The 25,221-nt window shown below is 34.7% G+C and overlaps 1 protein-coding gene across 7 annotated transcripts in view; it reads right to left on the bottom strand.

Annotated features, from left to right (window-relative positions):
- LOC148310769 (uncharacterized) overlaps nt 1-25,221 on the bottom strand; it is a 95,916-nt gene that overhangs the window by 5,083 nt on the left and 65,612 nt on the right. For all 7 annotated transcript variants that reach the window (XM_088257741.1, XM_088257743.1, XM_088257747.1 and 4 more), the window contains 13 exons: nt 24,197-24,333; nt 15,219-15,426; nt 12,436-12,603; nt 11,297-11,553; nt 9,637-9,733; nt 8,707-8,955; nt 7,131-7,279; nt 6,607-6,756; nt 5,271-5,419; nt 4,069-4,217; nt 2,990-3,190; nt 1,841-1,994; nt 521-725 (listed from right to left, as the gene is read on the bottom strand). In XM_088257741.1, the coding sequence (XP_088113867.1) occupies nt 521-725; nt 1,841-1,994; nt 2,990-3,190; nt 4,069-4,217; nt 5,271-5,419; nt 6,607-6,756; nt 7,131-7,279; nt 8,707-8,955; nt 9,637-9,733; nt 11,297-11,553; nt 12,436-12,603; nt 15,219-15,426; nt 24,197-24,333 (2,273 nt within the window). The remainder of the gene's footprint in view (nt 1-520; nt 726-1,840; nt 1,995-2,989; nt 3,191-4,068; nt 4,218-5,270; nt 5,420-6,606; nt 6,757-7,130; nt 7,280-8,706; nt 8,956-9,636; nt 9,734-11,296; nt 11,554-12,435; nt 12,604-15,218; nt 15,427-24,196; nt 24,334-25,221) is intronic.

Here is a 25,221-nt window from a genome sequence, read left to right as displayed (position 1 = left end):
TGCTGGGAGGAAACCACGTAAAACTCCTCAGGAGAAGGCGGACTGTTGACTGTCATCAGCAGACCTTCCGTTCCACTAGAAGAGGGTTCGGCATTTTGTGTCCTACTTTGGTTTATGTTACCAATGTCCTTCACTATTTTTATCATGTATGATACTACCTCTCGTGACAATTCCTTATGAACTATCACGGATTCGATGTTGGATAGATCCTCACCCAGGCTCCTGCAACGCGCCTCCAGCTGTTGTCTTTCAAAGCTGAAAAGGGGGCAAAGCATCAACAGGTGAGGGACATCTTGAGGTGTCTCATCATCACACGTACAGCTGTCTGGTCGAATGGTCTAGTGGCTGATGGATATTTTGCCAAATTGACATTTGGCTAATACACATTTGATTGATGGACAGTTGGCTAATATAAATTTAGTCGGATGGTCACTGGACATCTGTTGGGACCCGAGTGTCCGGGACCCATAACAAAGAGATGTCCACAAGATGCGTCAGATACAGTAATGAATGTTGGTACCTCTTTTCAATGTAATGATGTCTGTCGGGGAGCTTCGATCTCAGCAAACGCAGTCGGGACGAGACACAGAGGCACAGCAGAAAGTGCAGGGCAGCCAGGAGGGCCGACGCAGCCCCGAATACTGCCAGCGGGGTAGAGGGGGCCCGCAGCCCCCACCCGGAGCCGCCGGCTGCACGGGAACACAAGGCCGCCAACACGCAGACGCCTGGAAATATATTTGGAAAAAAACAGTGATATTGAAATCTTTCACGTTCATGTTTCATGTTTCATGTCTTGTTGTTAAAGATATTTGTTCACAAGATTTTTGGGTGTGTCTGAATTTTTATTCACAAATCTGGGTTTCTCCACTTGAGAGTTATTTTTAAATTTTTACATCTCAACATATCATAGTCGTACAGGAGAAAGTGAACAACTAACAAAACATCAATGCAGTTAGTCATTTTTAACAAGTCAATATATTATACTTCCGTGTTTAAAATCCTTTGGGATTTTTTTCAGGGCAATATTAAGCTAGTAAGATATCAAATAGTCAATGATCACGTTTTTGTAAAAATTGCACTTGGTCACTTTCTCCTGTATGATATATGAAGAAGAATATGGAAGTCTGGGTATTTACACGGCTTATGACCTATCATAGGCTGGTTTATAGGATATTATTAAGAATATTTTTGTTTGAGTAATATGCTATTTAGAAAGTTCATAACTTATTTTTGAGGTCGTTGTTTTTGAGTAAGTTGCTATTGAGGAACTTCAGGAATTTCATGTTTGAGTATTTTGCTAATCAGGAAGTTTGTGTTATGGTAATATATATTGTTCTTGAGGAAGTTTATGTTTAAGTAACTTCTTAACATTGATTCCAGAAACAAATATTTCGTTATGGCAAAAATGTATGTATCAAGTATTATCTCTCCCTAATAGCACCATAGGTTATTTTCACCTCTTTTCCGCTCTAAAAACCACTGAAATTCATTGGAATGATTGAAGTTGGTCTAAAATAGCCGAGTAAGCAATCTATGTCCATTAAAAAAATATTATTTCTGGGTAATAAGGTCATCAGAGCAATATGTTGAAAAATTTAAAGATGTAATAAATGCAATTTGTCCAAAACTAAAAATATATGCAACGGGTCAATAAATCAGTGAGAAAAATGAGAACATTAACGACTGTAACAATCATAAAAATTGAATCTATGAGTTGGTAAAAAAAAAATTGATACACGAACGGGTGTACTCTTATATAGGTTAGTCCACAAAATGTTGATGAGATAAGTGATTGTTATTAAGCGAATCCAAAAGCCCAAGGGCTGCAGATTTGAGGCACCTGTCATGAGCATCAGAATGGTCCGCGGCAGGTGCGGTGGCGGCGGGGCAGGCCAGGCCAGCTCGGCGTACAGGAGGAGGAGCTGTGCCACCAGCGCGGCGCCCCCTCCCAGGAGGAGCAGCTCCAGCCAACCCCCACTCATGTTGCCGCACCACTGGAAATGGAGACATTTTATGGATCTTGAGAATTAGAGAGGAGAAATACTGAGGCAAGATGTTGTGTTGGTGTCAAATGATTTGCTTGCTTAGTTCTGTCATGGTGGAAAATTAAGATATGATGAAAACTATTATAAAATATTCTTCAGTTCTTTGGACACGTTGAGCGTGGTAAGGTTAGCCTGGAATGACTGGTTATGATTGGTAACCTAGAGGGGAAGAGAGGAAGATCCCCACACGATATACCAATCAAATTAAGACAGCAGCAGGTACCTCGGTGGTTGGAATGCTACTTGCAACGCAGTCAAGGGATAACTAGAGAAGAGTCATTACTTCGACAAGGGTCACAACCCTCAGTAATGAAGACTAAGAAAAATTATATTCTATCAACATTTTGTTCATCAAATAATGGTTGGGTGATATGTTTGTTTGGTCAGTACTTTTTATACGGAGTTGAATCGTGGACTCTCAAGATCAGCATTATGAACCAATAAGGGGCATTTTAAATGTGGTTGCATCATAAAATGCTACGTATTCCATGGACCAATATGGTCAGAAGCATAAATGTGCTGCAAGGAGCAAAGTGCTAGAGTAGAAAGACAATTGTTAACTGAAGTCCGGAAGGTGTCCTATTTGGGGCATTCACTTAGAGGTGAGAAGTACAAGCTGTTGCACCTAATCACAATAGGTTATATAGAGGGTCGGTGTGGGCAGAAGACACGTCTGGCTCCGGAATATACGAGATTGGACAGATATCAGAATAGTTGAGGCCCTGTTTAGAGTTGCCCAAGGGACATATACTCAAATGATAGTTGACATCAGGAGGACTGACATGGCACATAAACAAGAAGATTTTAATACTGTCATACATACAATGCGGTCTTAATTTTAAGTAAGTTCTGCATGTTATAAATTCTAATATTTCACTATCTATTTTGCTTTCCTGCGTTTGTATTGTTTGACTTTGTGCATGATTTATTAGTGTCAGGCTTACATCAGACATGAAGCAGTAGAGCATGAGCCCGAGGGCCAGGGAAGTGGTGAAGCAGTAGTGCAGCTTGAGGTACAGCAGGCAGCAGCGCCTGCGCAGCCATCCGGGAAGCAGCAGCAGACCTGAGGCCAGGATGGTGAGGGCCGCAGCGCCCAGGAGGGCCTGCACCGCCTGCTGGCTGCCCCCCTGCTCCAGAGACCCATTCTGGAGAGAGATATTGCATTCATTATACACTAATCTCCATGCATTAGGGGTTAGCAGACTGTAGAAGACTGGCGAAAAATTAAATCGCAACTTGGGAAAAGGATCTGTAATAAAATGTCGATGAATAATGGTTTAGTGAGGAATGCAACAATTCAACATTTTCTGCAAATACTTTAGCACTGTTCCGTGTCTGTCTGCTGTGCTGGTCGGGGTTGGTATCAGTGTACCGGCCAACGTCGAATTGGAAGCAGATCTAGCCGACTAACTGAACTACACCGCTGTCAAGTATTTGCGATTCTTGATCATGCTAAGTTTCTCTCCATCTTCCTCAGCTATTATTTTCAACTACATTCACCCCATAAATTTGTTTTACTGTTCAATTCACACATTCCAATCACATGTCACACCATCTCAACACATCATCAAACCCTCATCCCAGCATAGGGCACTGCATCATATAAACACAGTGTTATCTTGATCGTTAACATATGAAAGAAAGGTGATCAGCCCTCCGCTTCAGGATAATAATTGAATAAATATTAGAGTGAAAAAAATACTTATATTTATTTGACCCCTTATGTGTATTTGACTCCCCCCTCGGAATCGAACTCGGGACCTCCAGTACGGTAGCAGAGCGTGCTGACCATAACACTACGGAGGCGGACAAAACTCAACACACCTTTCTAATTTTATTGACAATGCTTATTGCATTATCGATAAAATACAAGATATAAGAATATTCCTTGCAATCTTTCCTTATTTGAACATCTATCATACATTGTTTTGCAATTTACATTCTACTACTATTATTAACAGTATTCATGAATACTACTTTGATTACTTTAAATAGGTTTTTTTGAAAAACACATTTAGTTCACCTGTGCTGTTTGTCTGGCAAGGAGCAGAGCGTACATTCCCTGGTCTTCGCAGGCGCACTGCGTCACATCTCCCGAGGTCCTCACGGTGCTGCAAGTTCCCTCGGACCACATTCCATTCTCATACCTGCCGCATACTATCGTTCCGGAAGCTACAATTTTTAAATAATAATATCATAACCAATATTGCAAAACAAAAATACTGGTAAAAGGATCCCACATATGCGATCTCTTCTTGAAAGAGTTTGATAGAGCAGTGGACTGTGGTAGAATTATCTTGGTCTTGTATTATACAAATTCTACTCTGGTGATGTCAGCACGCTCGGCTACCATTCTGGAGGTCCAAGGTTCAAATAAATAAAAGTGATTTTTTCACTCTAATATTTATTCAATATTACCCTGGACTGGTACCTGAAGCGGAGGGCTGATCACCTTTCCTTCGTGTGTTAGCGATCAAGATAACACTATGTTTTTATAATACAGTGCCCTATGCACCATTGGGATGCGGATAAGGGTTTGAATTGAAATGAAAATTGATTTTTATTACTAATTTATAAAAAAATATATGACACGGTTTAACCTTTCCGGGAGTACAATAATTGATGTCCGACTTTCTATGGGGAGTGGGTTCTTTTTATATGATTTTTTTTAATAATTTTTTTCCACTAAATCTATGAATAATGAACATAGAAATTATGTATATATAAATAATTTTTAAAAATACAACTTACCATCTCTAGGTTAAATTTTATGATAAAATTACATAGAAATATTCACAGATGTCATTGCTATACAAGTTACATCATACAAACTTACAAACGAACTGTGACGTTCATTAACGTCGATACTCCTTTAAGGAAAATTCGCACTGACGTTTATTAACGTCTGTACTCCCGGAAAGGTTAAATAAAACAGATTTTTATTTTATTTATTGTTTCGGCATTCACTTTGTGGTGAGACATGACAAAATTTTAAAAGAAAAACTTTTTTTTTTACCACTAGAGTTTATTTTGATAAAACGACTAGTTTCGGAAGCTATGCTATGTTTAAATATAAAGTTCATATTTAGACCTGAAGATGGAAGCATAGCTTCCGAAACTAGTCATTACAATAAAATAAACTCAAGTGATAAAAAACAAGTGTTTTTCTTTTACAAAATGCATATTTTCACATAAAAAATGTCATGAAGATGATAAGTTTCATACTTTTGGGTCTAGGAATTGGCGGAGAGTGATACAGCTTTATCTGGAAGGAGAGAGCTCCGCGAGGTAGAGCGAGGACGGCTCCATCTCCACTGGCCACCCGGACTGTCACAATGTGAGAAGCCACCCAGTACTCAAGACCATTGCCATCCCTAGAAAAAAATATCACAATCGTACAAATAATTCAACACTTGAAAACCCAGTAAGACACATTTTTGTATATTTTAAATTGCGACTCCTTTCAACCTACATAACTTGGATCTATTTTGACAATCGTTGGTGTACTAACAAAAAATATAAACTTGAGAATATGTAATTTTGATTTTATGATTGCATATTATAAAGTTTTTAACATTCTATAAACTGTAAAAATACACTAAGTAGTTTTACTTGGTAAATACCACTATTTCTTAAAATCTACTGTGACACGTGTTTCGATGCGTTCAATGTGTTTGAAAATGATGCTGAATGCATCGAAACACATGTCACGGTAGATTTTAAGAAATAGTGGTATTTACTAAGTAAAACTTTAGTTAAAAATACACTAAGTAGTTTGAAATGTCATATTTATGTAGTTTTAAAAGTGCCATGTCTAAGCTAGACAAAATCTGGAAAGACCGGGGTTTGAGTAACAACACCAAGATGAAGCTTGTCAGGAGCTTGGTCCACTCCATTTTTCTCTATGCTGCTGAAACATGGACTATAAAAACAGCAGAAAGGAGAAAAATTGATGCCTTCGAAATGTGGTGTTGGAGGCGCATGCTCCGAATTCCATGGACAGCTAGACGCACTAATGAGTCCATTCGCCAGGAACTACGCTTGGATGGCTTGACTATGGCCAATATCTGTACCCGACGGATTCTCCAGTTCTTTGGACACGTTGCGCGTGGCAACGAGGATAGCCTGGAACGACTAGTTGTGATCGGTAGCCTGGAGGGAAAGAGAGGGAGAGGAAGATCCCCCCACACGATGGACCGATCAAATTAAGGCAGCAGCAGGCACCTCAGTGGTTGGAGCGCTACGTGCAGCGCAGTCAAGGGATAACTGGAGAAGAGTCATTGTTTCTGCAAGGGTCACAACCCTCAGCAATGAGGATTAAAACGGAGAAGAAGAAAAGTAAATTCAACTTTAATTTTAATAGCGGGTATTTTATTCAGGCTAAAAGCTTTAAATAACAGGGATTATTCAAATAGGGATTTTAGAGTTAATTTTTTTTTGGCTGTATACTTGCGATATATTATAGTTGTATTTCGATATAAGAAGAGATCAATTTAATCCACTAAGAAAGTCAAACAAATAATAATAATAAAATATAATTTTATAAGAAAATAGTACTTACTTGACTTCAGTGGAGTAGTACAGAGATGTGAAATACTTGGTAAGATTTTTATAGTTGATAAACATTAAAATTGATTTTGCAGGTACTGGTTTTGCTCCCTCATCTGGTGACAGATACAAGTCAACACTTTCCTGATCCCATCCATCATTACTGAAATGAAAAAAAATAATGAAAAGAAATAAAAAAAAGTGACAGCTCAAGATATAAAGAGCGGGAAAACTGCAACATTTTTCAGAAAAAAACAAAAGAACACCTCTGGTGCATTCAAATAACATTCCATTCAGTTTTGAATATTAAAGAAAGTAGGAACCTACCTTTTAAAAGGTAGGTTCCTACTTTCTTTAAGGTTCCTATTTTCCTTAATTAATTAAGTATCAAGTACCTACTTAGATATGACAGAACGCATGTATAATATGCTTGCTCTATGCTTCCTAGATAATATTCTAAGTTCCTATTAATATCCTAAGTAATATGGTGTTCCAGAAATATTAGGGCAACTGTCAAATGAAATGATATTTGTTTACCTGGTATTACTAAAAGGAAAGGCAGAATGATATGTTGAAGTGCCAGGCTTTATGGAGTCACAGTGCACGGATAATTCACTCAGGCGAAGTGTTGGCCCTCCACCGAAGGCAGCTCCTAGAACCACGGCTTGTTGAAGTTCTTGCACACCCTGTAAAGTTTTTATATATTATCAGATTATCCGACAGAACTGAACAGACTGTTATTCCAGTTATACATTCTGTTGTCGGGAATAAGGAAGGATGCAAAGAGAACAAAGATTAACTTTTCAATTGAGTTTATTTAATAACAATATACGTGTTTTTCTAATCGACCGACCACTGTCGTAGATCCTCTTATTCGCTCTGCGCCGCTCTCTTGCGCACCTCTGCTTGCTTACATCCGACGCCCACAGATGACGGTATACAATGTTTTCATTGCTTAAATCTAACACATTCAAAAGGAAATGAAGGTAGAATTATTGAAATGCGGGGTGTAAAACCACATAGCATTGAAAGGGTGTCTCAAATGAGCTAAAATCTATAGTTTTTTATATTAATATCAAGGAAGATGGAAGTCTTAGCATCCCACGGCTAACAACCTAGCATTTGATTGGCTTTAGTGATTACTTTAAACGCTTGTGTAACATTCACCATTCTGTTCATTATTGCATTTTTTTAAATATTAATGGCGTAAACTACATTATAATATATAATTTACATATTTCTTTACCGATGGCACTACAATCAGCCATACTTCCAAATAGAAATAAGAGCTAACATGTAAAAAAAATGTACCTACTTGCATTGTATATATACAAGTTTTAAAAATTAATGCAATGTAAATGTTCAATAACTTATAGAATGCTTGACGTTACATAAATGTATAAAGTGATCACTTAAGCCAACAAATGCCAGGTCGTAATTCCAGGGATGCTCAGACCTTCATCTTCTTTCGTATGTATAAACGATAGATGTTTAATCTCAAGCTGAGACATCTATAATATTGATATGTCATCCGTAGGGTGAATAATCCTGTTTCTGATATAGTAAATTGTTTAAATAAAAGGCCTTAATGCTTTGAATAGAATTGAATTTGTAAGTATATTTAACGCTCTTATTCCACTCATATCTTCAATTTGAGTTTTCTTATCTCTTGACTTCATATATCGCTCACTCCTTTCAAGAACGTCATAAATCGAAAAACTGGATTTTTCAGGAGAACGTTTTTAAAGTTTAAAAATATAACACATTGTATCAAAAATAAATATCAAGCCACCTATTGAACTTTTTACTGTGCAACAGATCTTTTTAGGTAAAACCTGAAGGGTTTTTCTCCATTTGAAAAATGTTTAGTATATTTAAAAAAATAATTAAACAATACCTTTTCTTCAAAATGCAAAAACAACATTTTGTGCCCTGTAGCTGGTAAATATTAAGTTAAAAATATGCCACTTTTGCTGGGATATAGTACATTTTCTGGGCAATCCGAAAACATGCACGACTGAAATTTGAAGATTTTTGATTTATGACGTTCTTGAAAGGAGTGAGCGATATGTTTAAATGTGGGTAATAAGGGATGGCTGTATTGTAGCCATACCTGTTGATCCAGAACAGCATTTTCCGATTTCATCAGCTGGTTAAGTATGCTGAAGAAGGGTTCCACGGCTTCGTCCTTCTCCGTGGAAGAGTTGAGGAAGGCCAGGTAGTCTAGGGCCGCCTTGGTCTTGCGCAATATGGCTCCTGCCTCTCCAGGATACAGCCAGGAGCGGCTACGTATGTATGACAAGTAGCGCCGGAGAACGCTGACAGCCGAAGAGTTGCCATATCCGAATGTTATTTTCTGAAACTAAAAGATATTTCCTATTTTACATTTAAGTTAACTAATTAATAACAAGCTGTTTCCCCGCAGGCGTAGACCAAGAGAATAAAATGCCACACCACTCTGTCTTTGTAAACATTCTATGCCTCTTCTATGGATTGATGCAATGTTCGCTTAATCTTTATACATGGAGGCAAAGTAATTAATCCTGCGCATCCCGATAACATTTTTTGAATGATTGAATTAATATTGGAATAAAAAAAACAATTATATCTATTTTTACCATTTTTTAATACCAAAAGGTCGGATATTGAAACCTATATGGGTAAGAAAATCATAAAATTGGAGAGTATTTTATGAAAATACTAAGTAAACCAACTATCACACAGGGAATAGAATGCCATACTACTCTGTGTTTGCAAACATTCTTCATCTTTTCCAAATTCATGCATCTCCTTATACACACTAGCTGATTATTCCGAATCTGGACCTGCCCCTTTTCAAGTATTTGAAATACTCAATCATGCCAAGTTTCTTCGATCTTCCTCTGCTCCTATTTTCAACTACATTCACCTCATCAATGTGTTACTGCTCTTTCTTCACTCATCCGTTCCACATGGCCTAACCATCTCAACACACCTTTTTTATTTTGTCTATAATGCTTATCTAATAGAATTGAATAAGTAGTAATAAATTAAATATAGGTACCTCAGTATAAACATCATTAAGGCCATCTGCTACACAGTTACTGAAGTCTGGAATGTTCCATTCTGATTCGAAAGGAGCGGTCTTCATTTCACATACTCTGAAATCAGAATAAAACATCATATTATAATTTAAAAAATACATATAAATAATCAAATTTAAAAATATAATAATAATAATAAAAACATTGTTTAAATATATAATTCATCCCTCACTCATTTTGTAACATAGAATAAAATAACTTTAATGTTTTTATCCACAGAGTGTCCGTTAGAGACAAAATAAAGAGTTCACACATTCGTGGAAGCCTGGCTGTAACAGGCATCAGTAGTAAGGTAGAGGAAAGGCAATCGAGATGGTATGGCCATATAGGACACAGAGAACCTGATCATGTTGTGAATCAGGCAATTGCCATGGATCTTCCTTGAAATACATCTAGAGGAAGACAAAAAATCATGGATGCTACAGAAAGATAACATGATTTGAAATCATGGTGTAGGTCATTCTGCAAAGAGATTGTTGCGGCACACTGGTGTACCGTGGTGATTAGTTGATCAGAAAAAAGTCTAGTTTTGTGAAAATAACACAATTGCTCCAAATTTTGATTGCCTGTGCTCAGTTACGTAGGCTCACATTTCGCATTAACATATTATGTTGAATATGTTACCATAATATGGTAAATATGCACTTCGAAATTTCTTAATTTGGTATCTTATCTTGAATAAAAAAACACTGGTGTAAGTGACGTTGCCCACAGTGGAATGACATACAACTTGAGGACGAGGAGAGCTGATCCCAACAGTCTACAAAGACTATAAGTTGGAATGGAACCAGGAAGAAGTTGACTGATATAATAATATTTAAGAGTACCTATATCTATATAGTAAGAGGGTACATTTATGAGCAGTAATATATGGTATATATTATTAATATTGTTTTGTAAGCTTCAGTGCTAATTGTAATTTACTATGCTCTTGACAAATAATTGAATGTGATAATTAAATTCATATTTGCAAAAAGATTAATAAAAACAATTTAGAAAATGAACCGTTATCTCTGGTATAAAAATAGATTCCATTAATCCCCATCAATACATTTTATGACCCAAAAGCGAATGTTTTTATTAGACATTTTAGTTAATATAATACACGTTTGCCTCATGAATTTGTTTTACTTTTCTTTCTTCACTCATTCAATTCACATGCCCAAAACAACTCAACGCATTTATTTATTTATTTTAACGATAATGCTTACCTTATCAAATTGAATAAGTAATAATTAAACAAGTATACCACATTCGCCTCATAAATTTGTTTTACTTTTATTTCTTCACTTATTCAATTCACATGTTCAAAACATCTCTTCATTTGATCAATAATGCTTATCTCAGTTTTGCTTACTTTCCTTGTATCACCATTTAAATATCTATCTATCATACATTGTTTTACCGCACATTTGCATAAAGATGAGGACTGACCGGAGTCATTTTGTCGTAACGTTACACGTTACGATGCGAGCATTCGTATAGACAGTGCAGCGAGCTGAGTGCTCCATCCTACGTCGGATGCTCGCCGCGAATGTTACATTACTACGAAATGCTCCAGTCAGTCCCCACCTTAAGAGATCGCATTTTCGCCGTATTTAGGATAATAATCTAATGTACCTTGTGACATGTCCGGCGAATCCTTGCGGGCACTCTATGAGGTGGTCGGCGGGGGCGGCCTGAGGCCAGCGGAGGCCCCAGGCGCTGCCTGCGGGGCACAGCCCCCCGCCCTGGCTCTGGACTCCGTCAGCGGAGGACGGAGAGCCTTCTAGAAGGTCTTGTATCCTGGGAGTCATTTCTTCTACTGCACGGACGTATACAGAGCGCACTCTGGTGGACACTGCACTGCTGACGTGGCAGGTGTATTCAGCCGATTTCTAGAACAAATAAATAATACATATTAATTTTTTATTATTATTATTTTTGTTTTTATAAAGCACCCACAATTGAGTGATACATGCCACAAACAACTGGTATTTTTTTTATTGTACTGTAAATTAACACTTTTTAATGACCATTAATACCCAAATGTTATATTCCTTTCATTTTTGAATTTAGTGTTCCGTCGATAAAAGAGTGTGCGACAGATAAAAACCAAGATGGCCACGTTATGTCACTTTTGTGAAAGACTTGATAAACTAAGAGTCGATCGACATAGATGAAGAAGAATATAGAAGTCTGTGTATTTACAGAGCTAACGACCTGTCATAGGCTTGTTAAGTGATCACTTTACATACGTGTAACATTTGCCATTATACCCATGATTGACAAACACGCTACTCAAATTTTTGGAAGTCATACAGATACGATCAATCTCATGACGTTCCATGGTCGAGTTCACAACAACAGTTCATCTATGGTTGGATTGAGACAGCTTTTGATTAGTAGAGATCCTTTTATTCATTAGCAATATCCGAATCCGGATTATTTTACATACCCAGTTGTGAATAAAATAACTGGTCAAAGTATAAGTCGCATAAAAAATGAAAATCTGGTTTTCACGCGTTTCCCAATATGTAAAATAATCCCGGTTCAGATCTTACACACAATTAAAAGGGTCTCTGCTAAATAAAAACTTTATTAAACCAATCATAGATGGCTTGATTTGTGTAAGTGTTTTTTTTAGTGAGTTCAAATGCTGTTCTTCATCTATGTTGAGATATCAAAAATGTAAAAGTGGAGAAAACCAGATTTGTGAACAAGTATTTGGACACACACAAAATGTTGTGAAGTAGGTAACTTGTTTAACGTGTAGGTACCTGAACATTATATAGGTGAAGAATGCTTCCTGCGGGAGCCAAGTCCTCCCATACTTCAGATCCTGGAGTCAAAGGGAAGAGGGCTCGATTCCTGGTCCAGCTGTATCCTAGTTTTCCGTGCAGCCCTCCGCTGTTCACCGAGAGGCATGTCAATGACACATTTTCTCCCTGAAAATTCAAAGTTTTTTTTGTGTGAATGGAGTAAATTGGTTTTAAAAATCTTGTACTTCTTGGGCGGCAATTTGATAACTGATAATTAGACGGGGATTAAAAGTGTAATTTCAAAGACGCGTCAAGTTTATTAGGCACATTTTGTTACACGAGAGAAAAGAAAGATATAATGCAGGGAGAAGGAGAAATATATATATATATATATATATATATATATATATATATATATATATATATATATATATATATATATATATATATATATATGTATATATATATATATATATATATATATATATATATATATATATATATATATATATATATATATATATATATATATATATATATATATATTATATATATATATATATATATATATATATATATATATATATATATATATATATATATATATATATATATATATAAAACCCTTATCCGCACCCAAATGGTGCATAGGGCACTGTGTAATATAAACGCAGTGTTATCTTGATCGTTTATACATGAAGGAAAGGTGATCAGCCCTCCGCTTCAGGTACCAGTCCATGGTAATTTTGAATAAATATTACATTGAAAAAAACACAAATATTTATTTTAGTGTATTTATATACAAGGAGAAATAGAGTTATATATGCATATATGTATTGGAATTGGATTTTTATTAAAAATATATATTGAACCAAACATTTTTTTTAAGTCTTTTCTTTTCGAAACCATATTTTTAATTCGAATACAACTTATTTTTTCAAAATAAAAACGGCGTTTCAAGTAACAAATTCAATTACGTTAAATATTACCTGGGTTTAAAAAAAAATAAGTTTTCTGGCAAAGCACCCAAAATTGAGTAATTCATACTTATTTGATTAATATCAGTAGAAACAAAAATCGACCACAGTGTAAATACTAGAAATGGTAAATATAATATTTTTATGTAAATTTTGTATTGTTGAATTTCTTTTGATATATTCTCTCTTCCTCTCTCTCTCTCTCTCTCTCTCTCTCTGTCTCTCACACCAAATCACTAATATTTTTATTTTTTAAATAAGTTTCACTTGTATCACGTGTACTGTGCTATACGCAGAATTTTGTATTTACAATGGATTCTGGAGAAATTGATAAGTTTTTATTTTGGGAGATCGGTGACCTCACACCGATGATTTGTAGAAAATTCCCAGTACCCAGTTATGACCGAATCATCATTATTATTAGAACCATTCGGCTGCATCATTTCAACGACTTTCTGCGAACTTGTAACGGAAATAATAAAATGTATGTTCGATAAGCTGTTTTATCACTGCAAGCGCAAAACTGCGAGATGACTGATTTTAAAATAGTGCAAGGCTAGACCGGTGGTTTTCAACATATGGTCCGCACGCTGAATCCGACTCGGCAAATATATTCATCCGCCCCTCCAAAAATTCGTATATAAGTATAATACATTTGGGATGTGTTCATTTTAAAGTATTGTTATTTGGTTGTTAATTCATAGCAGCTGTATTTCAATTCATCAATCCGAATTTGATTAAGTAATATATAATGGTAATATTATAGTTAGAAGTAATAAAAAAATGGAATTTGAGAGGTGTTTTCATGACTTTAGTCGGGAGGAATATCGAATTGAACATAACCAATATTTAGTTTTCATGTGGTTTTAAGTTATCACATCACATCAATGCAAATTATAAAAATAATAGGTGAAAATTTAAAAGTATTATTTTCCTAATATTGAGTCGCTGATGTTTTAAGGAGCATAAAATCTTCCAGGTTCCTTTCGTACATACTCTACATACTCGTATATTATATATTTTGAGACTTATTCGTATTTCTAAAACAGCCTATTCATGCACGATAATTAAATTAATATTTATTTACAAAATAACTTTCTCGAAAAAGGATAGTTAACTCTTTCAAAATGAGATATTCCTACTTTACAATAAATATTTTCATATCACAAAATAAATACATTTTTTTATCAACACACAAACTACCTCGAGGGAGTTGAGAATAAAGTGACTTTGGGAGAGTTCAGAACCTACCACTCATACAAGTTTTGTTCTAAGCCACCCCGAATAGGGCGGTAGAGTGGGTTTCTCCTACTAATATGTGACCTACAGGTCCAGTGACCTCGAGAAAGTTGAGAATTCGAGAAAACTGCGACCTTGGAAGGGTTCAGAGCTCGCCACCAAAGAAATTAATCCACCCAGAGGAGGGCGGTGGAAAGATTCCTCCTACTAATATGTGACCTATGGGCCCACTGACCTCGAGAGAGTTAAGAATACAGCAATCTTGGGAGAGTTCAGAACCCACCATACAAATATTGTTCGAAGCCTCCCAGAGCAGGGTGGTCAAAAGATTCCTTCAGCTAATATGTGACGTACAGGCGACCTAGAGAGAGTTGACAGCACAGCTACTTTGGAAGAGCTTGGCTCTGAGCTGGCTACTTATACTTGTATCGTTCTATGCAACCTCGAATAGGGCGGTGAAGCAGATTCCTCCTACTAATATGTGACCTATCGCCTCAGTGACCTCGAGAGAGTTGACAACACAGCGACTTTGGAAGAGCTTGGCTCAGAGCCGGCTACTCGCACTGATATCGTTCTTTCACCCACCTTGTGTGCCGTGACGCTCATGGGCGCCAGTCGCACCTCGGGCGCCAGCACGTGCAGGCGCAGCGCCCGGCACTGCTGCCGGCCCCTGGCGGCCGCCTGGCACCCGAACACGCCCGTGTCGGCCCTGGCGGCGCGGGCCACGCCCAGCAGCGCCGTCCAGCGGGTCCCTATGCCGCCCTCGTTGTCCACCAGACGCATCCAAGTGTTCCTGCGACAAAAGAGTGCGCATTAGATCGTAGGTCGTTCGTGAACTGGATCTTAATGACAAAATAGTGCATATTAGATCGTAAGTCGTTCGTGAACTTGAATCTTAATGACTTTTTTTTTAATTACCTAACGTCCAAGTGACTCTGAAATCTAGCTACGGCTTATGCAACACCGTTTATCATGTCCCTACTCAGGCTTCAACTTTATAAGTTTCATAGCCTATGCCTACTCGTGAGTGGATTTACTCTTTATGTTTAAAGTTACTATAATTTCGTGTAATTTATGAGTGAAAATTCTAGGCAAAAACACTCGCTCCACTTTACTCAAATTCTTGGAACTTCTATATATATGGTTCAATTTCGAAACGTAGTGCTTGAATCACTAGAATTTCACTCTCCTTATCATTCATCGTTCACTTTATTAAAAAAAAGTGGTATTACTCAATGTGAACGATGAATGATAAGGATAATGTTAGGTTAGACTCGATAAAATCTTAATTTGATGTGAATCTTGTTGGCCCTAAATGTTGACAGTAGATATAATTTCATATTGCGATTAAGCGCAACAGGATTAGAGTCCCAAATATCCGAATCTAGACTACCAATGACTATCTGCAACATATCAAATAACCATATTAATCATGTATTTGGGTAGTATGTTTTCTAGGGATGGAAAGATTGATAAAGACATAGAAAGGAGAGTGAATGCTGGGAACAAAGTGAATGGTGCACTGAAATCAGTTATAGCAAATAAAAACCTATCAGCGGAAGCTAAACTAGCAGTGCACAACGGAGTCCTGGTTCCAACTCTAATGTATGGAAGTGAAACATGGAGTTGGCAAACGAAGGATGAAAGTAGACTGAATGCAGTCGAAATGCGATCTCTCAGAAGAATGTGCGACAAAACGATGTATGATAGATGTGCGAACAGTGAAGTAAGGAAGGAATGCAAAGCTGAGATAAGCATTATCGATAAAATTAAGAAAGGCGTGATGAGATGGTTTGGACATGTAGAACGAATGAGTGAGGAAAGAACGGTAAAACAAATTTATGAGGCGAATGTTAGTGGGAAAAGAAGCGGAGGAAGACCGAGAAAAACATGGCACGATCAGGTATGCCAAATACTTGAAAGTGGTCAGGTTAGGAGTCGTTATAATCGGCGGGTATGTATGAGGAGATGCATGAACGTGGAAGAGGCGAAGAATGTTTGCAAGGACAGAGTGGTGTGGAGCTCTATTCTCTCTGCCTACCCCTGCGGGGAAGCGGCGTGATGGTTAGTTAGTTAGTTAAATAATAATAAATAATAAAATCCTTATCCACACCCCAATGGTGCATAGGGCACTGCATCATATAAACGCAGTGTTATCTTGATCGTTAACACGTGAAGGAAAGGTGATCAGCCCTCCGCTTCAGGTACCAGTCCAGGGTAATATTGAATAAATATTACAGTGAAAAAATCACTTATATTTTTATGACCCCCCCTGGGAATCGAACCCGGGACCTCCAGAACGGTAGCCGAGCGTGCTGACCATTACACTACGGAGGCGGCGTTAGTTAGTTAGTCATATTAATCATATATTGAGGTTTTTGACTGTGTGATGTAAGTTTGAGTTTTTATATCCATCCGTATGTCCGCTAAAAATACTATCCGATACTGTAATATTCTTTCTTAGAAAATGTTGCCAATTATGTTACTGAATTTTCTTAACAAAAAAGCTTCCTTTTTTTGCCCTCGCATCGCTCCTTACATCATTTTTTTCTTACCGAATATACTAGTATACAATACATTCTATATGGGAGTCATTAATTATCTCGATGTTTATTTAGACTAAGAACATATATTTTTTTTTCCAACACTCAATTCCATTTCTGGACGATATGTGTAATTTAGATTTACTTTCACCAAAATAATAATGGAAATCATAAAAAAGATATATATATATATATATATATATATATATATATATATATATATATATATATATATATATATATATATATATATATATATATATATATATATATATATATATATATATATATATATATATATATATATATATATATATATATATATATATATATATATATATATATATATATATATATATATATATATATATATATATATATATATATATATATATATATATATATATATATATATATATATATATATATATATATATATATATATATATATATATATATATATATATATATATATATATATATATATATATATATATATATATATATATATATATATATATATATATATATATATATATATATATATATATATATATATATATATATATATATATATATATATATATATATATATATATATATATATATATATATATATATATATATATATATATTAGTACTGGAGATCCCGGGATTCCCAAGAGAGGGGGTCAAGCAAATGTAAGTGATTTTTTCACTCTAATATTTATTCAATATTACCCTAGACTGGTAGGTACATGAAGCGGAGGGCTAATCACCTTTGCTTCACGTGTTAACGATCAAGATAACACTGCGTTTATATGATGCAGTGCCCTATGCACCAAGGGTGTGAAGAAGATTAATTTCTATGAGACCTGATTCCGAACGACTAAAATCGAACTAAACATCTCGAAATTCCGACGAATTAAATTCAAGTAAAACATATTTTGACTTATGAAGATATTGTGTTACGGTCGTGTTATTCAAAACAAATTTCAACATGGCTGAATATGACAAGGGGCTAGTTTCACTAGCAAATGGGTGGATATCTTCATTCATGTCTGGACCTATTTTAATACCAAGGTTTAGGAGATAAAATGGTCTTTTATACACGAATAAATGGGTCAAAATACCGCTGGAATATCATTATGAAAGATGATTCGTGAGAGGGCTTTCACGATCCAAAACTTAGTCGATTTCTCGAGAGAATGTGAAATTGATATTCTCAAATAAAGATATTTCCTTTCAAGGAATAATGAAAATATTTATTACCGTTTATATAACATTTGTTAATAAACGGTAATAAATATTTAAATAATTGATAAATAATACAGCAGGAAATAAACTAAACATTTTAAAACACATTTTTTTGACATCTCAACATGGATGAAGACTAATATGGAAGTTTGGGTATTTACGGGGTTTACGACCGTCATAGACTGGTTTAAGTGATCACTTTACACACGTGTAACATTCACCAATTCTACCCATGGACAACCACACTTCTCAAATTTTTGGAACTTCTTTATATATGGTTCAATTTCGAAACATAGTGCTTGAATAACTAGAATTTAACTAGAGATATCTATGGTGAGATGAAAGAAGCTTTTTAATTGAGCAGAAACTCTTTAATTTGTATGTGAGGTCCGAATCCTGGATTATAATCACATACATAAGAAACGCCAGTTAATTTATTTACAACATTTTGAGTGTGTCCAAATACTTGTTCACAAATCTGGATTATCTTCAACTATGGGAGTTATTTTTTTACATCTCAACATATGTATATGAAGAAGAATATTGGGCATGTATGGGGTTTACGAATAAATTTCACTATCGTTATCATTTATCGTTCACTTTATTTTTTTAAAAGTGATATTACACAATGTGAACGATGAATGATAAGGATAATGTTATTTTTAGTATTCTTAAAAACCAGTTGAAGAGTCCTTACTTGTACAGCAGGCTCTGTATAATCCGAACGCCCACTCATGTCTCCCGCGCTTCTTAAAAACGTAATTCCAAGTTGAAATTCCTGTCCTAGAGTAGATGCCTTTACGTAAATTCAGAGACAAAGCTTTTTAGTTGTCATTAAATAAATCTCGACCATCTAAAATATTTTATTTCTTTAAAAAACTTGAATAAATACATTTAAAATTTCACAAAACAAATTTGTTTTATTTGATAAAAAAAGCCTACAGATTCTCTGTACTGTAATCTGAACGCTTCACTTATCCAAACAGGGGGTTAATTTTTGGTGCTTGGATTAAAGAGATCCTGCTGTATTTTATTAATAAACCATATAATAAACCATATCCGCTCCCTAGGTGGAGCATATAGAGTCCACAAACTGTCTCCAGGCTTTACTGTCGGCTGCCAGCTCTCTTGCATCCTCCCAAGTCAGATCCGCGTCCCGAAGTTCTGACGAGAACTGCCGACGAATTGTCAGCAGTGGTCGTCCTGGGCGGCGCGAACCTGATGCCTTGTAAAAGAGGCAAGCTTGATGGCGGCTCTCAGGAGGCATGCGGAGTACATGGCTAAGCCAACTGAATCGCCTTTTCTTGACGACAGTTGTGACCAAGATTTGCTGCGTCCTACGCCTTATCTCTTCACTCGTCACAAAGTCAAACCACAGCACGCCTAAAATTCTCCGCAAACACCTATTCTCGGCTCTCAGTACACGGCTGCTCTGGGCCCTTGTAAGGTCCCATGTTTCACAGCCGTATAAGAGAACAGGAGCAATGCAGGCATTGTATAGGCGGCATTTGGTCTTCACCGAGTATAAATCCGATCTCCAGACAGCCTTCATACTGTTAAATGCGGACCCTGTATTTTATTACAAAACTTTAATTAAATAAACTCACTTAACTTATGATCAAGTAATTAGGTTTTTTTTTCATTTATTATCCATATTCTGATGAGTCTAAGAGAACTAGGTATTCATATATCACACAACACATACACAGACTGTGGAATGAATTACCTCTCCTTATAAAAAATGCACCTTCTCTTATAACTTTTAAGAAAAATCTGAGACGTTAATATCTATCATTAGAATTCCAACTGTCTATCAAACCTCCTCCCTTAGTTTTTCCCTCTACCTCCTTCCCTAAACTCTCTTTTTTCCTTTGCCTTCCTTACTATCATCAATTTGTAATTTTATGTTTTTTTTTTAAATGTTCAAGTACTATCTCTGATTGCAAACAGCTGTGTAAGGTATCAAACGTTTTGACCAATATCACTTGTCTGTTTTTGGTTGGTTGGAAGATATTGATTTTTAGCAATAAGCTCGCCTATGTACTTATTTCTGTACATGAAGTTTAAATAAAATATAATCAATATTTAGAATATCAAACGTTTTGCTGTAACAATGAACGCACGACGTTATCTTCAGCAATAAGGTTTTCCTAAGCCCCCCGGAAGTGAGCGATTTCTTAATATCTCTAGATTTTCTCACCCCTTTCTTCCGCCTCATCCCCATTCTCTACCCCCCCCCTCCTCCCCCAGCCCAGCATCAGTCCCAGAACACAAGTCTCTCATAAAGTAGTTCCAAATAAGATTACAGAACTTATGTAATTTCTTCTTACCCCAGGGAAACACTGATGGCACATAAAAATGGGTGAATACTGTATGCGCAGAATACAGGCTGCTTTTATATTCAATGTCAATATCAATATTTTTTATTTATTTATTTATTTGGGTTAACATCGGCAACACAAAAAACAAAAACATTGAAGTAACATACGTAAAATAAAGCCAATTATAGTTTTTATAAAATAAAACAACTAGTGTGAACAAAAAATGGGAAAAACACAAAGTTATTGCTTCAATTGTAAATTATATAGAATCTAGTTATTAAATTATTGTCCGCCTCTGTAGTATAATGGGTCAGCACGCTCGGCTACCGTTCTGGAGGTCTCGGGTTAGATTCCTGAGAAGGATCAAATAAATTAAAGTAATTTTTTCACTCTAATATTTATTCAATATTACCCTGGACTAGTTACCTTAAGCGGAGGGCTGATCACCTTTCCTCGTGTGTTTACGATCAAGATAACACTGCGTTTATATGATGCCGTGCCCTATGCACCTTTGGGGTGCGGATAAGGGTTTAAATTTGAATTAGAATAATTATTAAAAGGTAAGGAGTTAAAAAAATTATATTTATTCGCAATATATATTCTAAAAAAAATGTAGCATTCTGTATTCCAGAAAACCTTCAAGTTTATTACAAATATAATATTTTGAAAGAGATTTCTTCTTGCGGAAGATTACGCCGTGGAAGGTTCTAGAGAAACTCTAGACCAAATGTTTTAGCTACCTATTCATATTTTACATTAAAACAATTTATAATTCATGGGATTCTAAATACTACTCATTTATTTCAAGAAGTTGTTTTATTTGATATTATATGTGTCTCTACTTAATATGAAACATGTATCGTTCTTTTTAAATGAAAGAAGATGGAAGTCTGAGTCTGTCTTAAGCGATTATTTTATATAATTGTGTAACGTTCACCCTTCTGTCCATTTTTCATTATTCAAGTGTTATTTTTGGCTGTCTCCTAAAAAAATAAATGTGAATAATTCGGAATGAATCTCACCTCTGTTTAAAAAAGGAATAAACTTTAAAAAAAATCACGGATCCCTCAACTGATGGTGCAACAATCCGTCATATTTCATAAATGTATCAAAACTTTACCGGTATGCGAAAGGATCTGGCCACCCATTCCTTAGATTCTAAGGCATGGGTGGCCAACATTTTCAGCAGTCGGGCCAGATTTTAGAAATCAGATTTCTCGCCATTAAAGCATTTTTTTTATTATTATTCAAAGCAAAAATTAAATATAATGTTTTTTTTAAAGAAGATATAACAAAAATGCAAATCAAACATATTAATAAGATAAGAGTTAGGCAACACAAAAAATAAAAATGATTTTTTTTTAAATTTGTGAGACATCTAATTTTGATTGTCAGAACTAGTGCATCAATGTTGATACGTTAACGATTGATGTTGTTGCTACACCCAAACAGTTTTCCAAATGCTCATCAGTGATATCTTGTTCTCATTTGATATGCTTTTAATATTCTCATTTGCTATTTAATATGCTTCATTCGACTAGTATCATGGCTACTGTATAACTAGCTTTTACATAGCATTCTCTTTTTCCTAGCCCTGCGGGGTAGTGGCGTGATGGTTAGTTAGTAAGTTAGTTTTCCTTCTTACATTGAATTTTTTATTCAAAGTCATATTATTTCAAATAAATTTTAAAACATAACTATTTGCAAAGTAGAAATTTCGGATGGGGATATGTTTTCGTCAATATTCAAACTCGATATATCGCCCCAACGACTGCTGAGGGTTGAATAATGGAAATATATTCATAAAATATATATCAAGATTCCACAGACGATTAACCTCAGATAAACGGCGTTGATATTTTAATAATGACGTTGAATTTTGGGTTAGGAAGAGTGATTTCGCGATATTACTACGGTATGGCATGGTATTACTATGGTGTGGTATGGCGTATTGGAGAAATAAATCAAGGGACATAAAATTCCGAAGCTCTGTTGATATCCGTCAACGGTTCAATTTTTTTAAGGATATTTTTTTACATTTCTCTAATTACAACGTAATTCTTTTTTAACATAAAAATTATAAGCTAATTTAATAGATTTATATTATCCACTGACACTTCGTGATGGAATTGCATTTTAATATATTATTAGATTAAAACCAATATTTTTAGCTTTTCCACTTTATTTTTATTTGACCAGCGACTGGGTTTCGTCGTTACCGACATCATCAGACTGGTTTAAGCTAATTTATTTATTGATTTGGCGTTAAATTCGTAGAACTTCATTTTAATTTATTTATTGAAAGTTTAAAGCAAACACTGAACTTTTGAGTTTTCTAAATTATATTTTATTGTTAAAAATACGGAAAAATTATAATTGTGATAATTGTGGTTCGCCTTGTAGGGCATTTTCAAACGTATGTCAAATAGATATTTAGTAGATGCCAACGAAAATTCTCGCTATATACGTACAATGATTTATGGCATATTTAGTTTAAATGTCTTAAAAATGTTAGTGGATGTGTATAGTTCATAATAAATGAATAAGGTTGATCTCTAAAAACAATACAATAGATATAATGGATTTAATATTTTATGTGAATCTAGATTTGACACATACTCGTAGTTCATTTATTTGTCGTATTCGTCTTGTCATATTTTCAACTGCGTACCTTCTGTCTCACATTCTGTTTCCAATTTAAAACTATCTCTTTCGAAAATTGTACACATCCACACTAGATGAGGGACATCTTGTGATGACGTCTCATCATATTCACTAATAGAGTTTTGTCGAATTTTAAAACGGAAGAGGCATTATCGAAATGCTCCACGACACGTGAAAAATTGAGTCAATGCATAGTTCAATCTATGTTTTTATGAAAATTTAAACAATTTTGCTGTCTGGAAGAATATTTTCGTAATTTTTCCCTGATCTAGTTCTATATATTGACTATTCCAAATATTAATTTTTTTCTCTCGTATCAATTTTCACAAGGCGAAATAAGGAGAAGTTAAGCCTATGACGGTCGTCAGCCCCGTAAATGCCCAGACTTCCATATTCTTCTTCATCTTTGATGGGATGTCAAAAATAATATGAAAATAACTCCTGTAATTGGAGATAATCCAGATTTTGTGAACAAGTATTTGGACACACTCAAAATGTTGTAAATAAATTGTCTGGTCAAATTATAAGCTTAAATAATAAAAAGGAGAAGTTCCTGGAAAATATTATTGTCATCTTAAGAAAAATTAATATGACGGGAATTTCGCAAGTACGGGTATTTACACGGTTTACAATCTGAACTTCGAACTATTATAGTTATTTAAATTCACAACGTTTTAATTGTATGGAAATACTTGTTCATAAATCTGGGTTTATTCCACTTTGGAGTTCTTACGTTTTTTTAAATAGATCAACAACGATGAAGACGACTATGGAACAACTTTTAAGAAAACGTGAATACCTGGTGGCTTTGGAGACATTGACTGGCACTCCGTCCTTGAACCAGTTGAAAGTCATATGAGGAGATCCTTGAGCTTCACAGCTCATGATGAATTCGGCTCCTTCCCATACCACGGGCTTCTGGTTAACAGCTACTGCCTGTTGACCAAAATAATATATGTTAAGGCCCAGTATTCGATTGATCGCAACTTCTTAAGATCGTTACTTCTTAAAACACCGTTTTTGTATTGAAAAAAAATTATAAGAAAAGAGTTATTAAAAGGTAACGATCTAAAAAAAAACTATGAAAATATTTTTGAATATGTATTCTAAAAACACATACCATATATACATACATAATTGATATATTTTCCTACCAATTTTGGCCAAATATAACAAAAATCTTTTTGTTATTGTCGACAGTTGATTTTTCAATCGCAAAGTAAATTATATTATTGAACAAGGTTGAAAAAAAATTGGATCACATTGAATAAGAAAAAAATATTATTTGGTTGAATAACAGAAAATAGAAGGTGACATTGAGAAGCGTTACTTTGAGAGATTTTCTTTGAGAAAATCTAAGAGAAAATGTATTTTTTGTATGTTTTCGATAGACACATAAATCTTTCACTTTCAAATATTATTAGAAAAGGCGTTTATCTAAGTAAATCAGGAACCCGTGTAAGTTTATACATTATATATATATATATATATATATATATATATATATATATATATATATATATATATATATATATATATATATATATATATATATATATATATATATATGTATATGTATATATATATATATATATATATATATATATATATATATATATATGTATATGTTTATATATATATATATATATATATATATATATATATATATATATATATATATATATATATATATATATATATATATATATATATATATACATATATATATATATATATATATATATATATATAAAGATATATATATATATATATATATATATAGATATATATATATATATATATATATATATATATATATATATA

Source organism: Brachycentrus maculatus, unplaced genomic scaffold (assembly GCF_059751285.1).
Source record: "Brachycentrus maculatus isolate JH-2025_06_01 unplaced genomic scaffold, ASM5975128v1 h1tg000087l, whole genome shotgun sequence".
NCBI classification, from domain to species: domain Eukaryota; kingdom Metazoa; phylum Arthropoda; class Insecta; order Trichoptera; family Brachycentridae; genus Brachycentrus; species Brachycentrus maculatus.
This window is presented reverse-complemented; position numbering and strand designations above follow the sequence as displayed.